The sequence below is a fragment of the Henckelia pumila genome, chromosome 3, assembly GCF_033568475.1.
Source record: "Henckelia pumila isolate YLH828 chromosome 3, ASM3356847v2, whole genome shotgun sequence".
Lineage (NCBI taxonomy): Eukaryota > Viridiplantae > Streptophyta > Magnoliopsida > Lamiales > Gesneriaceae > Henckelia > Henckelia pumila.
The window spans coordinates 191,840,999-191,858,215 of NC_133122.1; the positions used below are offsets into that span (position 1 = coordinate 191,840,999).

The window sequence follows — 17,217 nt, forward strand, 5'->3', positions numbered from 1 at the left end:
TCCATCGATTATCAAACATATTACATGTTAAAAAAAATCTAAACTCAGTTACAAGTCTATCATCTAACTTTAACACTAAGTGAGCACTGTCTCTAGTTAATGAATATCCAGCCGCAACTAGGACAAATGCTCCTGAATCCTCGCTGTACAATAAAAATCAATGAACTAATTAGTCATCTGTCAATGCAAAACATATTAACATTATATGTTAGAGAACCTATTGTTTTATCTGGGCTTTGAATTCATCATGCATCTTTATATACCATGACCTCTCAGGGTGTGGATTGTTCCCAACAAGAGATAGCAGACGAGCAGCATTGATAAGTATAGGTCGTATGTCTTCGTCCAGAGCTTTGCAATTAGGGTCGTGTCTTCGCTGCAAGTCAAATATAATGCACTTATTGACCCTTGCTATGAGTTTTAGCAAAAACCAGCGCCCATCAAAGTGAACAGGGATCATAATTAGTTGTGCCTTTGCCCATGGCATGCACGGCCATTCTGGATTAGTCCCTTTAACCACCCCCACAAGATTTGTGTTCAGAACTTGATTTTCATCTTCATTTACTACTGACATCAACATATAGAAGTGCCTATTCATCAGCGATACATTGGGTGCCATCAATTCAGGATGTCGCAGCTGAATCTCGAGCAATCCCCGGAGAGCTTCACCCATGTGCTTCATTTGATAGAACAATAAATTTTCAAAGTTTAAAAATAAGTGTTATACAAATATACACGAATTGTAAATGCTTACACTAATCAAGAATGGCGAATTTGCAATCGCCATGGGCCGGTAAAATGTCTTGTCATAATCGTCATAAAACCCTTTAATTCTGCTAGGCGAACTCACGAGTATCGATGCCCTGACTCGAGCCAACGAGTTGTTTACCTTGATAGTCACACTATCCGCAAATGACCTCACACCGTCACAACCTCTCGACGTGGTTGCCTCGGCACTTGACATGACCGCATCAGGAGTCACCTGAATATATAAACATAAATTTGATTTTTTATTATACTATACATAAATATATAAGTAAAAAATGCATCAACTCACCTTCCGAGGATTCTTCTGGTATAGTTGCCAGCTCAGCTCGGCTACTATAGGGAAACAATTCCTTGACCATATTATGATCCACACCTAATAGCATACATCAAATAAATTAAAATTCTAAAGAGAATTCTATTACATAATCCTCTTATTAAAACATAATTAAAAATTACTCACCAACGTCTGTCTCAAGTACAGATGATTTCCTCTTCTGTCTTCTGCAATAGACTGTTCTAAAATCTCTCTGATCATGCCCTGTTTTTTGAGACCTGATCTCATCCAAACCTTCTCTAATTTGTTCCACCAAAATCGATCTCAACTCATCAAAACCCAATCTCATTTACGTTCTGCACTCTCTCATCTCTGTACGCAATGATTTAACATTATCCTCCAATGCACTCAAACGATGCTCCAGTGGTGATGGGCGGCGGAAAGGATTGAGTCCAAAGTGGACTCGTGGACCTGTACGAATTAGAGAACTGGTGCTGGAGCTGGATCTAGTGGCTTCAGCATAAGAGGTGCTAGAGCTGGATCTAGTGACTTCAATAGAAGGGGTGTGCTGGACTAGGGGAGACTCCACATCATTCTCGAGACGGTGCTGACTACATATAACAGTCTGACCCTGACTCCACAGCTCTAGTACCCGAGTGGTGACAACATCTGGTGCAGAATCAACAAATATACCGGTCGTATAATACGATGACACGAGCTCCTCAGGAGTAGGAGTCAAACATCCAACACAATCCTATGTTAATTTAATCTCGTATCAAATAAATTAAAAATTTATTACAAGAGTTATTATATCAAATTAATTCATATTACTTACATGTATATCACAGGCACCAAAGGCTGCACAAACATCAACATCAGACGGGGCACGGTTTGAGGATCACGTGTTAGTTATCCACTGAAACATCCTGGGCAATATCAAACTGTCCACCACATCTCTTCTCTTGGCAAACTTTTCTCCCACACTAGGATAATATTCATAAGCAAGTATCTGTAACATAAATTTCAAGCAATGTTATTATTAGAAATAAAGAAAACAAAGTCACTTTAAAATTTAAAATAAAAAAAATGATATACCTGCAGAGGAAGCACAAAACCACTGAGAAAAAAACTGTCATCAACTTCTTTACAACCATGTGTCTCGCTAAGGGAAGTATATTTCCCTGAAAGGTCCTTTTTCAAAGATTTGACGGCATCCCGATAGGCTATTCTACCCCAAGGATAACTATTAAATCTATCCAAATCTTCTATAAGCCTTAACCATCTGAGATCAATCTTCATGCTCTTTTTCCTACTTCCCCCTCCATCGAGCACAGCACAATAAAAATAAAGACTAGCTATCTTCAACTTTTCCACATCCATTCCCTCGGTCTCATTCTGCCCTACGGCTTTGATCTTTGCCTCCAAATCACTGAGAAAAATCTGAGACTTACCAACAAAATATCTGGATGCAAAGACATCTTCCTCTGGTAAATCTATCGGCTCTATACCGCAATCGAGACCGGTTATTAAACAATACTCTAACATAGAAAATCTTACCGGCCTCTTGCGCACAACCATCCAAAAATCATCACTGTTATTATCAAATATCTGCCTACTCATTAGATACCAAATAATTTGACCGGAAACATTAAAATCTCGGTAATACTTAACGAGATTACCAAATGGAGAGTGCTCAAAAAAGGTCGCTCTCTCATTGTTGTTTAGATAGTTATGAATCTTCTCCGACGTCTCTTTATACCTCGACTCCATAGTCAATTTGACACGAAAAATTACATCCTTACCTAATTTTGTTGGCAAATGCACCTGCAAAATTCAAAAATATATGCTTTAGAATAATTAAAAAAACAAATATTAGATGAGTAGACCTAGAAAGCAATAAGCACTTGGGTCAGACCCAAGCTTGGGTCTGCCAAGCAAAGCACACGGTCTGCCAAACACTTGGCAGACCCAAGCTTGGGTCTGACCACTTTGGCCAGACCCAAACTTGTGCTTGGCAGACCCGCATTGCTTGGCAGACCCAAGCTTGGGTCTGCCAAGCACAACGCTTGGCAGAGCTTGGGTTTGCCAAGCTCAACGCTTGGCAGACCCAAAGCTTGGGTCTGCCAAGCACAAGGGATCTGGTTCGACCCAGAGCTCTGGGTTTACCCAAAGCTCTGGGTCGACCCAAGCTTGGGTTGACCCTTAGCTTGGGTCGTCCCAGGCATGAGGCGTTTTATCGAGACCCACGCTTGGGTCGACCAAGGGTTCACGTTTGATTAAATCCACAGACGATGAGTTTTGAAAAATACATTTAGGAAGAAACGTTACCACTGTGTTGTCAGCAATTTGTCTCGCTTGTTGCCAAGATTTGTCTCGCTTTGAGAAGATGAAGAGTGCGTAGAATTTTTGAGTTTAATGGAAGATTTTGTTTGATAAAGAAAGAGATTGAGAAATAGAAAATAATTTGAATGAAAAAGAAAGAGATGAAGAAGAAAGAGAGGAGAGATAATCACGTCGCCCGTTTAAGAAGAGATTTATTATTGATTTAGAATTATAATAATAACATAGAAGGATATATAAGTAATTTTAAACATGAATCCTTTTTTTTAAATAAGTTAGAAATGAATCTCTTCTCCCTAAATTTCCCGAATCTGTCGTCTTCTTCCCCAAATTTCTGACACTTTTGTTCTCAAAATCCAAAAATAGATCAATAAAAAAAAAGAGTCGATCAAAAGACTCAAGAATTACCCAAGAACAACAGCTCTTGAATCACGTAAAAAATTGTTGCTCTTAAAAGAAAAAAACTGCGCAATCGACCCAAGAACAACTCTTGGATAAGAACTGTTTTTGGGTTGACCACCTCTTGGTCGACCCAAGAGCTTCTTGGGTTTGCTCTTAGTTGTTGAAATAAATTGGATGAAATCTGTAGCGCAGGATTTTTGGGTAAACCATGGTCTACCCAAAAAAATATTGGGTCTGCCATGGTCTACCCAGCTAGGTAAACCATGGCAGACCCATAACTCTTCATAATTCCAACTGGGTAGACCATGTTAGACCATGACAACCCAAAACTCTCCACAATTCGCCATGGTCTAACATGGTTTACTTGGGTAAACCATGTTAGACCATGGCAGACCCAGAATTGTGAAGAGTTCTGGGTCTGCCATGTTCTAACATGGGTACCCAGAACTCTTCATAATTCTGGGTCTGCCATGGTTTAACATGGTCTACCCAACTGGGTGTTAGACCATGGCAGACCCAGAGCTCTTCACGGTTCTGGAGTAGACCATGACAGACCCAGAATTATCATGGGTAGACCATGGATATTTTTTAGTTGACAGTAGATCATGTATTGTATTTATATTCAAAAACATGTAAATATAACATAATCGTTAAATCATTTGATTCTTATATTAAAATATGCATGGTCATATAACATAATTGTGAAATTGATCGATTAATATCTTACAATACGTATAATCATATAACATAATCATTAAATCAGTCGACATATGTTACAATATGTATATCATATAACATAATCGTGAAATTAGTATGATTGATATGTTACAATATGTATAATCATATAACATAATAGTGAAATCAGTTGATTCTTATATTAAATGTATATAATCATGAAATTAGTTAATTGATATGTTACAATATGTATAATCATATAACATAATCGTGAAATTAGTCGATTAATATGTTACAAAATGTATAATCATATAACATAATAGTGAAATCAGTTGATTCTTATATTAAAATGTGTATAATCGTATAATATAATCATGAAATTAGTTGTTTGATATGTTACAATATGTATAATCATATAACATAATTGTGAAATCAGACGATTAATATGTTACAATATGTATAATCGTATAACATAATAGTGAAATCAGTTGATTCTTATATTAAAATGTGTATAATCATATAACATAATCATGAAATTAGCTGATTGATATGTTACAATATGTATAATCATATAACATAATCGTGAAATCAGACGATTAATATGTTACAATATGTATAATCATATAACATAATCGTAAAATCAATTGATTCTTATATTAAAATATGTATAATCATATAAAATAATAGTGAAATCAGCTGATTCTTATATTAAAATGTGTATAATCTTATAAGATAATCATAAAATTAGATGATTGATATGTTACAATATGTATAATCATATAACATAATCGTGAAATCAGTCGATTAATATGTTACACCAATTAATATGTTACAACATGTATAATTATACAACATAATCGTGAAAATAACGGATATATATGTTATAAATTGTGGATTCATATGTTAAAACATATATATCCGTTATTTTCACGATTATGTTGTATGATTATACATGTTGTAACATATTAATTGTTGTAACATATTAATCGACTGGTTTCATATAAATTGTGGATTCATATGTTAAAATATATACGATTATAAAACATACTTGTCAAATTATGGATTCATGTTTTAAAAACATGTACGATTTATAGAACATATTTGTGAAATTAACGGATTCATATTGTAAAATATATACGATTATATGTTAACATGTTTGTGATATTAGCGGATTCATATGTTAAAACAAGTATGAGTTTAAAACATACATGTGAAATTCGCGGATTCATACGTTAACATGTACGAATATAAAACATACTCGTGAAATTAGTGGATAAACTGTTAAAACATGTACAATTATCAATAAACATTGAACAAAATTGTGTAATTACGTACCAAAATTATGTAATTATCGGTCAAACTTATGAAATTAGTGGATTCATATGTTAAAATATGTATGATTATAGAACAAACTTGTGAAATTAGTGAATCCATATGTTGCAACATGTACGATTATATGCAAACATTGGTCAAAATTATTTAATTATGGATCAAAATTATGTAAATACTGGTCAAACTTGTGAAATTAGCAGCGAAAAAATTATTTGACTACCTAAATTTTTTGACAAACAGACCAGTTAAAATTAGAAATAAATGCGTTACAAATAAACATGTATTATGGAATTGATAATCACCCTAGTCCATTATGTTTCGCATCCTGAATTTAATGAAACCGGATTTTTCTACACATGTATTTTCCGCGGCGTGCTTATCTTCTTTCCGCAGCGCGCCAGCAGACTGCGCAAAGAAACTTCTTGCAGCACGCACCCCACTGCGGAAACGTCAGTGGTTTGACCAATTTTGTCTGACCCACGCACTTATGTTTGGGTCCAACAAATTTTGGTCAGACCCAAACATGCACGTGTTTGGGTCTGACCAAAATTTGTCAGACCCAAACATGTGCTTGGCAGACCCAAGCTTGGGTCTTACCAAAGTGGTCAGACCCAAGCACGGGTCTTACCAACAGCTTGGGTCTGCCAAGCGCGTGCCAGACCCAAGTGCTTGGGTCGATCCATACAAGTGTTTGGGTCTGCACCGTGCTTGTTGGGTCAGTGCCAAACCCAAGTGCTTGGGTCGACCAAGCGTGGGTCAGACCTAAGTGTTTGGGTCTGCACCGTGCTTTGGAAGCTTGGATCTGACCCAGCAAGCACGAGCTTCCAGTTTGATTTTTTTGGTATTTTAAATAAATAATTTGAAAATATATACTAGATTGTTGTTCATTTTGCTAAAAAAGGTTTGAGAAGAAGAATAAAGTTTTTTTTTTAAAAGAAGAGAAGAGAAAGAAAATGAGAAAATGAGAGGAGCGTTTGAGAGAGGATAGTCGCGATAAGAGTGATGATAAAGATTTAAGGTTAATTAATGTTTTAAAATATATAATGATATAGATATGTATTTAAACGCAAGAACAATATTGTAAATTGAGATTGAATCCTTTTTCTTCAATAAAACAGACACCCAAGCCAAATTCATTCCTCAAAAGCAAGCCATGTTCGAGCGAGATGGGCTTCGGAACATTGGGAGATTTTCGTGCTCTTCCCCCTAAACATAGATTTCCATCACAAGGTAGTAATCCATTTCTCTCTGCGATTATGAACACTTTGGATACACAGCAGATTACATGTCATTTAGGTGTTATGGTGTTGTTTTCGGGTAAATTTGAGAACTTGAATGGGTTAGGGCAGAAGTATTAATATCGCTGGAACTTTCTGTCCTGATTTTTGCAGGAATGTATGTTAGCTATGGGTCATTTGGAAACTTTAGCTACCAAACACATTTACAACTTTACCTGTCGGATTAATTGAAATAGAGCTGTAGATTTTATTTACTAGACTTACGCAGCTATGTTCTATTTTCTTAGCATATTTTTGGATTTCCACTGGTTTGGCTCTGCTTAATTTGGGATGATAAGGTTGAGAACTCATTGTGTTCATTTTTTAAAATGAAATTATCCAGGCACAGATCGAGCAAGAATTGTTTGTTTCGATTTGGATACACAGCAGATAACATGTGTTGAATTTGGTGTTCTTGAAAATCAATCCAAAAAAGTTGGCACTTGGAATGTTAGAAGGATTTGAGGAGAGCGATGTGAAATGATTGATGGATGATATATTTGATTACTTTGTTTATTATGGTGATCAATTCGAGACTATCATTTATAGCACGTAGTCATCATCGAAATGTACTAGAAACTTGAAAACATACAAGTGGGATTTTTTTTTTTTTTTTTTTTTTTTTTATAAAATATCTTACAATTTTAGAGGTTGGCAGGAATATGAAAGAAATAAGAAATTTTCCATTGAGATGAGGAGATGCTAACCTGATACAAATGGCAGCTGCTGCCTCCTGGTGAATTTCTCCACCGGCGGAAATAATAGGATTGAAAGTATTGCGGCACAGCCATCGCAACCACCCAACCTACACCGCCTTTGATGAAATTAGAGAAATGACCTTGACATACCTCTCGTTTCCTTCTCTGTACCTTTCTCCCACTCACAGATTCACTCGAACCGAAGTCTCCTCACAACACTCGTGGCCACCTGTAGCAATTCGACCCATCACCATCCAAATGTGCAATGTTTCAACCCGACCCAAAAGGACCCGCAAGAAAAATGTATCTCCGTCTTCAGAAGAAAAAGAGTTGGTTCTCTCAATAATGAAGAATTTCACTGATAAGCAGCCGTTGATGAATACTCTGAATAAGTACGTTAGGTTTGTGAGAACGGAGCACTGTTTCTTGCTGTTTGAAGAGCTTGGGAACAATGACAAGTGGCTTCAATGTTTAGAGGTTTACATCCCCAGAAACTTATGTCATATTGCTTTCTAATTACAAATGATGAAGTTTTGATTTTGATCATCTGGTTACTGGTTGATGTCTGTTACTGTAGTTTTTCCGGGTGTTTTCATTTATTTCATTGATGACATTTATCTAATTTTGTGAAAATATGTGCATACAGCATACATATTGCAAATGCAAATCCATGTTTGTCTCTCTGCCTACTTTCATTTGCGAAATTTATGAAAAGTGTTGATTGTTGTTGGGTTTCCCATCAATGAACGTTGTATGAGTATTAGGTTGGTTTTCCGTTTGAGTTAAACGAATATCTTGGCTCCCTTGTAATTAAAGCCTCATTTACATATTTCAGGTGTTCAGGTGGATGCAAAAGCAGAGGTGGTACATAGCAGACAATGGAGTTTATTCGAAGTTAATATCAGTAATGGGAAAGAAAGGGCAAACTCGAATGGCTATGTGGCTTTTCTCTGAGATGCGCAGTAGTGGTTGTAAGCCTGATTCATCTGTATATAATTCCCTCATCACAGCCCACCTGCACTCTCGTGACAAATCCAAGGCTTTGGCTAAGGCTCTTATGTATTTCGACAAAATGAAAGGGATGGAGAGGTGTAAGCCTACTGTCGTCACCTACAACATTCTTTTGAGAGCTTTTGCTCAGGCGAGAAACATTGATCAAGTTAATGCTCTGTTCAAAGATCTGTCAGAAAGTATTGTGACTCCCGATATTTTCACATTTAATGGTGTGATGGATGCCTATGGAAAGAACGGAATGATTAGGGAGATGGAGTTGGTGCTATCTAGAATGAAAAGCAATCAGATAAAACCGGATATCATCACGTTTAACTTGTTGATTGATTCGTATGGGAGAAAGCAAGAATTCGACAAGATGGAACAAGTTTTTAAGAGCTTAATGCATTCCAAAGAGAAACCAACGCTCTCTACATTCAATTCCATGATCACAAATTATGGTAAAGCAAGACTTAGGGAAAAAGCCGAGTTTGTCCTTCAAAAAATGAATGACATGGGATACAAACCAATCTTCATTACATATGAGTGCCTTATAATGATGTACGGTTGCTGTGATTCTGTCTCAAGGGCAAGAGAAATTTTTGACCAGATGGCGGAGGTGGTCAAAGAGAAAAAGGTATCCACTCTAAACGCGATGCTCGAAGTCTACTGTAGGAACGCACTGCCAATCGAGGCAGATGTGCTTTTTGAAAGCATGTGTAAAACTAAGAAGTTCCCAGTTGATTCATCTACTTACAAACTTCTTTACAAGGCTTACTCTAAAGCTGATATGAAGGATCTTGTACAGAAATTGCTTGCTTATATGGATAAAGATGGTATTATACCAAATAAGCGGTTCTTTCTTGATGCTTTAGGGGCCGTTGGGTCCTCATCAGGGAGCCAAAAGTCTGCCAAGATTGCGGATGGGCCACGAAGACGAGCTGTTATTCCGAATCCAGAGTTGGATGAAATCATAGGACAGAATGATGAAAGAGTTTTGTTTAGTGATATAAACGTTGAATTTGACGTACATTTTTGAGTATTTGATTTATTCTGTCGAACAAGTATTGACTACACAAATATTGCTGTACTTCTTCAGGAAAAATATATATATCTTGCTGTGATTGTTTCGTTATTCTTTCAATGTTAACATGAAACAGTTCACAAGTTCCCACACGCTCTCCAAATTTTAATTCATCATGTGATCTATTTGAACAAAGTTTATCTATTTTTCTTTGTAGTTTCTTCTTAATCATAGTCCTTTCTTACCGTTGCACTTTGCTTCCCGCCATGTCTTCTTCGAATTCATTAAAAGTTACAGGGGTGATAGTGAAAAACCAACAGATTATATCACCCCCGGTGGATTTTTATGCAGCCATTCTGCAAACAAGCCTCAAAATCAATGACCTTGTAACAATCAAACTAATCCACAATCGGATGATAAAGTCGGGGATTTATGTAGGTGTGCTTTTGATGAACAAGCTTGTCAATTCTTATGCGAAAACCGGGTTTATTGACGATGCTCACAGGGTGTTTGATGAAATGCCTGAGAAGGACACATCATCATACAACACGCTAATGTCTGCCTATGCAAAACAGGGTATGACAAGGGAAGCGGTTAGTATCTTCAACAAAATTCCTGAACCTGATTCAGTTTCTTGGACCTCAATAATTGTGGGATATAATCAATTGGGCCGCTTTGATCTTGTTTTTAAGATGTTTCTGGAGATGGTAAAACGTAAAGTTGTGCCTTCTCAGTACACCATTACAAACGTGCTTGCTTCTTGTGCTTCGATCAAAGCATGGGATATAGGCAGGAAGGTTCACTCTTTTGTTGTTAGACATGGCCTCTTTGGCTGTATATCTGTAGCTAATTCTTTAGTGAATATGTATGCAAAATCAGGTGATCTTGGGAATGCGTGGGCCGTGCTTGATACGATTAAGTTAAAGGATACTTCTACGTTGAATGCGAAGATATCACTGTACATGCAAATGGGTCAGGTAGAACATGCGATGGCTCAGTTCGTGGAGATGAAAGATCGCGATATTGTTTCATGGAATTCGATGATTGCAGGATGTAACCAGCATGGTCAAGATGACAAATCACTGAGTTACTTTTCAGAAATGCTCATGGTGTCTCAACTAAAACCTGATCGTTACACTCTAACTAGTGTGTTGTCTGCTTGTGCAAATCTCGAGGAATTAGAAATTGGAAAGCAAACTCATGCCTATATTATTAGAAACGCATTTGATACATCTGGGGCAGTAGGGAACGCATTGATCTCCATGTACTCGAAATCTGGTCGTGTTGAAACAGCTCATAAAGTTTTACTGAAGTTTGGGACGTCCACCGTAAATATTATTGCCTTTACGGCTTTATTAGATGGATACATCAAGCTTGGAGATGTAAATCCAGCCAGGAAGATATTCAACTCATTGGTGGACTGCGATGTGGTTGGATGGACGGCTATGATAGTTGGCTATGCACAGAATGGCCATAACAATGATGCAATGGAGCTTTTCAGATCCATGGTAAAAAAGGGCCCCATGCCGAACAGCTATACTCTTGCAGCTATGTTGAGTGTCAGTTCAGATTTGGCTTCTTTGAATCATGGGAAACAAATTCACGCAACTGCTTTAAAGTTGGGGGAGTCGTCCTCAGTTTCTGTGAGCAATGCGTTGATCAACATGTACGCGAAGGCAGGTAATATCAATTGTGCAAGGAAAGCATTCTGCCTTATAAGACATAAAAGAGAACCCGTCTCGTGGTCCTCCATGATCATGGCTTTAGCTCAACATGGACTTGGGGAAGAGGCGCTACAACTATTTGAGGACATGTTGTCATCATGTGTTCAACCCGATCACATAACTTATGTTGGTGTTTTGTCAGCATGTACACACGTGGGATTGGTCGAAAAAGGCCGTGCTTACTATCAAATGATGAAAGATGTGCATGGAATTCAACCAACTTCGAGCCACTGTGCTTGCATGATCGACTTATTTGGCCGTGCAGGGTTGTTGCAGGAAGCACAAGATTTTATAGCGACCATGATGATTGAACCGGATGTCATAGCTTGGGGTTCACTTTTAGCGGCATGTAAAGTTCACAAAAATGTGGAACTAGCAGAAATTGCAGCAGGGAGATTGCTTTCAATCGAACCGGACAACAGTGGAGCCTATTCAGCTCTAGCCAATGTCTACTTGGCTTGTGGAAAATGGAAAGAAGCTGCCGGAATCCGAAAATCAATGAAGGATAGACAGGTGAAGAAAGAACAAGGGATTAGTTGGGTTCAAATAAAGAGTGAAGTCCATGTCTTTGGGGCAGCTGATGGAGTACATCCCCAAAGAGATGCAATATATCGGTCGATGGCCGAAATCTGGGAGGAGATTAAGAAGATGGGCTTTGTTCCGGACATCGGTTCAGTGCTGCACGATCTCGATGACGAATTGAAAGAGCAGATTCTGAAGCATCACAGTGAAAAACTTGCCATTTCATTTGCATTAATGAACACTCCAGAAAATACTACAATAAGGATCATGAAGAACCTTAGAGTCTGTAATGACTGTCATTCTGCAATCAAATATATCTCGAAACTGGTTGATCGAAAAATTGTCGTGAGAGACGCAACACGTTTCCACCATTTCCAAAATGGTTCATGCTCCTGCCGTGATTATTGGTAAGAATTGCAGATCATTATGTTGGAGTGTGCTTAAGCTATTTTGTAGGCCACGAACGTCGTGATTTTTTTATCTAAGTGCTCGATCCTAGAATTGATATCTAACTCGAAGTCATGTGTTTCATTCCATGATTGAAGATTAAAGACTGAATTGGCAGGGAAAACCATCTTCTTGCTGACCATCTTTTCAGTTCCTCGGAGGATATATAGTTAATTGATTTAATTGATTAATCATTGTAATATTTTTTTTTATGTAGCAAACAAACGATTAACTTATAAATAAGGATATTTAATTGAAATTATATACAATCAATTCTCTCTCCTTCCATTGTTAAATTATGACAACCATATTTTTCTTTTCTTTGAACATTGTGTTTTGTTGTTTAATGATAAATTATTACATATATATAAAGGGGAAAAAACAATTAAACGATAGATTTAGAATTTAATATTGATCATAGTATAATTCAATAAATTAATTAATTTAAGATCAAATTTGGTTATGGTAGGTTTAAACAGTCCCTGTAAAATAAATATATAAGATTAAATGTTAACAAATTTGCGATGTAAATTTTATTCTCATTTTATTTTGATTCAATGAAAATTTTAATCTAACAGAAAAATTATAAAAATACTTAATAATATTACATTATATAAAAACTCTACTATATGATTGAGACGGACCGAAAAAAAAAATATTTTTAAAAAAATAAGTGGGACGGACGGATGAAAAATCAAATTATTTTAACATTTTTAAACATGCACAAAGAAAGTAGGTGCAATATTTTCTCGTCCATTTTAGTAAAATACAAAATTCCACCTAAACATTTATTATATTTACATCTCTATATGCACCCACTCTCACACACCTGAGCTTGTTTGTGAGTGTTTTGCTTGGAATAAATTCTTGGAATGGGTTGGGAACGGGAGCTCTCCCGTGGGAGTTTTGTGAGACCATTTTTGAAGAATCATTGGCGGTCGTTCTGTAGCGGTAATGTGGGCTTGCACGGGGGAGTTTCGGCTTCGGCTCCGCCAGTGTTACCAGCTTTTGATTATGATCCGAAGCCTTACAAGGGTCCCTTGGCCGAAGAGGTTTTAGAGAAGCGGAGGAAGTTTTTGGGTCCCTCGCTTTTCTATTATTACCAAAAGCCTGTAAGCCCATGTTATCTCTGTGTCTATGTGTGTGTATATAATCACGTGCAGTGTGTGTTTGTGAGTGTGCTTTTTCCCTCCCTGTTTTTGAGTTTGTTCGGTTTGTGAACGGATATGGATGAAGATGTGAAATGATGATGGAGTGGTGGTTTTGTGAATGACAGAATGATCCTTGAGAGATTCTGAAGTTTTGTTTTGGCATGATTCTGTGTTACTTTTTTGACAAGTTTTGTTCTTTCTGATGGGTGGTATTATTTGTGTAATTGCTGAAAAATTTTGAGGGTTACTGGCTTAACCAATTCAAGAATGCGGACTATAATTGATTCTGGAGGAATGAACATGAGATTTGATGTTCTTTCCGTTATGTGTTGACATAGACTGACGAATGCTCGATGGAATTAATTGATGTTTGAAGAAAAACTTACCAACTGATTGTCCATTCATTTTCTTGTGTGCTTTGATGCAGTTTTATTTCAAGTAAATGTATATTAACTTGCTGGAGTTTTTATATTCAACAGCTCAATATCGTTGAAGGGAAAATGCAGTATTTGTTTGACGAGAATGGAAGAAGATATCTTGATGCATTTGCAGGAATTGTTACAGTGTCTTGTGGTCATTGCCATCCTGACGTGTTGAATGCCATTATGGAACAAAGCAAGCTTCTTCAACATGCAACCACCATTTACCTACATCATGCGATATCTGATTTTGCAGAGGGTCTAGCATCTAAAATGCCCGGAAATCTGAAGGTCTTCCTAGTTCCCTTTTGGATCTTTCATTACATGGTGGCTTCTTAATTATTTTACATTTATGTTTTAAGAGAATTTTTAAATGTTGTTGGATGTGGTGAGGTATAAAGAATGATTGAAATAGTTGGTGGCATTGGCAAAGAAATATGTTCTAAAGTATTCGATAGACCTTTACTTCATGTTTTCCTTTTTAACCCAACAAAGAAATGTCTCCTTCATTAAGTTTCCGACGATGGAACTATGATCCAAATGTACTCTTGGCTTCGCCTCACAAGAGTCAGAACCATTGTATCACAACTAACCCTTTTTATGTTTGGACCTTTTCTGCTCTGATTTATCCAGAAAGGTAGTGATTATTCTTTGAGAATGATTAGGTGATGGAACATCTATTTCTAACAGCTGTTGTGCTACTCTCAATTTTTTTTTCTGGTGTTATTATACTTCCTTACTTGGTACTGGTATGCCATTCCATTGCCATATTTTTTGAATTCTGATCTTTGACTAATACTCATGATTGAGTTTTTCTTGAAATGGCAGGTTGTGTACTTTGTTAATTCAGGGACTGAAGCAAATGAACTTGCTATGTTGATGGCTAGACTATACAGTGGCCACCTTGGCATGATTGCCTTAAGAAATGCATATCATGGTGGCAGCTCTAACACAATTGGACTGACAGCTCTTAACACGTGGAAGTACCCAATTCCTCAGGTTACTTTCAGATTCAGTGAACTCAGTTTTGGCTCTGTGTGCCTTAAAATGAACTACACACACATATATGTTTGTTTGTTTTAACATTTTTATGTAAGTTGAAGCTTTCACAAGGAGTGCATCTCTCGATGAAACTTTGCAGGGAGATATCCATCATGTTCTAAATCCAAACCCATATCGTGGAGTGTTTGGCTCTGATGCCAGGTGTTATGCTGAAGATGTACAAGACCATATTGATCATGGTACTTCTGGAAAAGTTGCTGGATTTATTGCCGAGACAATTCAGGTTTATGGCAATCACTTCTGTTTCCATCTTGCAAGACTGTGTTTGGTCGGTTATTTGTATTGAGTGCATAGCTCTTGATTATGCTCTTTTACGTCTTTGTTACGACAGGGGGTGGGGGGAGCCGTCGAATTAGCCCCTGGATACTTGAAATTAGTTTACGACATTATTCGTAAAGCTGGCGGTGTATGCATAGCTGACGAAGTGCAAACAGGCTTTGGTCGCACAGGAAACCACTATTGGGGCTTTGAAACCCAAGGTGTCATTCCGGATATAGTCACCATGGCTAAGGTGTTGGCGGCGATTCTATCTACAGTTTCTTTCACTTCAACTTGAAGCCATCTTTCTTTTTAGTCATCTTTAACATTCTTCTAGACTCATTTCACCAACTCTGCGAAATTACAATTGTCAGGGCATTGGCAATGGTTTGCCGCTAGGTGCTGTTGTAACAACTCCTGAAATAGCTAGAGTTTTGGCTCAGAAAATTCAATTCAACACCTTTGGAGGCAATCCTGTATGTTCAGCTGGTGGACTTGCAGTGATCAGAGTTCTTGATAAGGAGAAGCGTCAAATTCATTGTGCTGAAGTTGGTTCGCATATGATTCACCGTTTCAGAGATCTTCAGCAAAAACATGACAGTAATTCTCTTTTCTTGATTTTTTTATTAATTGTCACGCTCCATAATTTCAACAATTTCTGCTATTTAAATGCTAAAAAAAACAAAACAAAATTTAAATGCACAACATATCCACTAGTAAGATTCTCCTAATTACTCTCATATTAATATTTGCCTATGCAAATTTTTTGCACCGAATTTCAATGCTAAAGAACTTGTCTTTTGGAAATTCATAAAAGTGCATCATTTGATGCTTTTAGCTATCAAGTTAGGTCGTTTTTCTTAAGGACGAGGAAAGAAAAAAATGACTTGGTTGATTAGTGCATACGAGTATACGGAGAATATACAGGATATTTTTATGAATTTTCTCTATTTCACAATATTCTCTTTGCTGGCAATATATATGTATACTAAAAGTTGGCCGCAACTCTTTTATTTGCCAGTAATAGGTGATGTGAGAGGCAGAGGCCTAATGGTCGGGATAGAACTAGTGACTGACAGGAAGCAGAAGACGCCAGCCAAGGCAGAAACTGCAGTATTGTTCGAGAGTCTTCGAGGTTTGTAAAGCCATCTGAAAGCAATCCCCTACAAGGAACACGTGAACTCTAGTTATATCCTTTTAATATTGTCTTTCGCCATAACTTGTTAATTGAAGTTGAATTTTTTCATTGCAGAACTTGGTGTCTTGGTTGGTAAAGGTGGACTTCACGGCAATGTTTTCAGAATAAAACCTCCCATGTGCTTTACCAAAGATGACGCAGGTACCCGATATAATTGCTGAAATCTCACTTTTTGTTGATAAGTTTGAGAAGCTCTTCCACGTGATGGATCAGTATGTTAGTTTCGCGTTCTGCTCTTGAACTTACGACCTAACACTAGTGCATGAGATTGATCATTTCTTGCAGTAACTTTGTTGCATGACATCCCATTTCTGATTCTTCAAGTTTTCAAACTTATCTGTTTGTGCAGATTTCCTAGTTGATGCAATGGACTACGCCATGTCAAAGTTGTGACAAATTTGTCATAGAACGTGGATGATGAACGAAACCCTTCCAGATAATAAATTTTCATCTTGCGAGTGAGAAATTTGTGTCAAACTTCCCGCAGATCTCAGATTTGTGTTTTGCTCATTTGCTGAAAGTTGTAGAAAATGTGGGAGTAAATAAGTGACATTTTGTGTTCAATGCATAGATAGTGCATGTGCGTGTTTTCGACATATGGTTTTCCGGACAGTAAAACATTTGCTTCCGCACTGGCATGTTCTCTTGGACAAATT

The 17,217-nt window shown here is 37.2% G+C and overlaps 3 protein-coding genes and 1 long non-coding RNA gene across 5 annotated transcripts; 3 read left to right on the forward strand and 1 right to left on the reverse strand.

Annotated features, from left to right (window-relative positions):
• Nucleotides 1-907: 907 nt before the first annotated feature.
• LOC140886788 (uncharacterized) lies at nucleotides 908-1,332 on the reverse strand. Its single transcript, XR_012151700.1, has 3 exons — nucleotides 1,229-1,332; nucleotides 1,058-1,141; nucleotides 908-982 (listed from the first exon to the last, which is right to left on the reverse strand). It is a non-coding gene; the product is annotated as an uncharacterized lncRNA (long non-coding RNA).
• Nucleotides 1,333-6,900: 5,568 nt separating this feature from the next.
• LOC140887458 (pentatricopeptide repeat-containing protein At4g39620, chloroplastic) lies at nucleotides 6,901-9,924 on the forward strand. Of its 2 annotated transcripts, none has more exons than XM_073294708.1 (3): nucleotides 6,901-7,021; nucleotides 7,727-8,243; nucleotides 8,602-9,924. In XM_073294708.1, the coding sequence occupies exons 2-3, from the start codon at nucleotides 7,902-7,904 to the stop codon at nucleotides 9,793-9,795; spliced, it is 1,536 nt and encodes a 511-aa protein (XP_073150809.1). In that variant the 5' UTR covers nucleotides 6,901-7,021; nucleotides 7,727-7,901; the 3' UTR covers nucleotides 9,796-9,924. The 2 variants fall into 2 exon arrangements, with proteins under 2 accessions (XP_073150809.1, XP_073150810.1); XM_073294709.1 differs by having other exon boundaries at nucleotides 6,912-7,021; nucleotides 7,792-8,243.
• Nucleotides 9,925-10,014: 90 nt separating this feature from the next.
• On the forward strand, nucleotides 10,015-12,618 carry LOC140887457 (pentatricopeptide repeat-containing protein At2g22070). The gene has a single exon (XM_073294707.1). It carries the CDS (start codon nucleotides 10,047-10,049, stop codon nucleotides 12,435-12,437), a length of 2,391 nt encoding a protein of 796 aa, XP_073150808.1. The 5' UTR covers nucleotides 10,015-10,046; the 3' UTR covers nucleotides 12,438-12,618.
• A 670-nt stretch (nucleotides 12,619-13,288) lies between these two features.
• Nucleotides 13,289-17,125, forward strand: LOC140886267 (alanine--glyoxylate aminotransferase 2 homolog 1, mitochondrial). The gene is made up of 9 exons (XM_073292790.1): nucleotides 13,289-13,585; nucleotides 14,104-14,334; nucleotides 14,872-15,042; nucleotides 15,185-15,328; nucleotides 15,437-15,616; nucleotides 15,738-15,963; nucleotides 16,385-16,498; nucleotides 16,616-16,702; nucleotides 16,911-17,125. Exons 1-9 carry the CDS (start codon nucleotides 13,346-13,348, stop codon nucleotides 16,952-16,954), a joined length of 1,437 nt encoding a protein of 478 aa, XP_073148891.1. The 5' UTR covers nucleotides 13,289-13,345; the 3' UTR covers nucleotides 16,955-17,125.
• The last annotated feature ends 92 nt before the right edge of the window (nucleotides 17,126-17,217 follow it).

Coding starts and splice junctions, on each gene's coding strand:
- LOC140887457 (XM_073294707.1), top strand. CDS start 10,047: ATGTCTTCTTCGAATTCATTAAAAGTTACAGGGGTGATAGTGAAAAAC.
- LOC140886267 (XM_073292790.1), top strand. CDS start 13,346: ATGGGTTGGGAACGGGAGCTCTCCCGTGGGAGTTTTGTGAGACCATTT. Junction 15,617..15,737: donor ATATAGTCACCATGGCTAAG/GTGTTGGCGGCG, acceptor TACAATTGTCAG/GGCATTGGCAATGGTTTGCC. Junction 15,964..16,384: donor TCTTCAGCAAAAACATGACA/GTAATTCTCTTT, acceptor TTTATTTGCCAG/TAATAGGTGATGTGAGAGGC.
- LOC140887458 (XM_073294708.1), top strand. CDS start 7,902: ATGACCTTGACATACCTCTCGTTTCCTTCTCTGTACCTTTCTCCCACT. Junction 8,244..8,601: donor AGTGGCTTCAATGTTTAGAG/GTTTACATCCCC, acceptor TACATATTTCAG/GTGTTCAGGTGGATGCAAAA.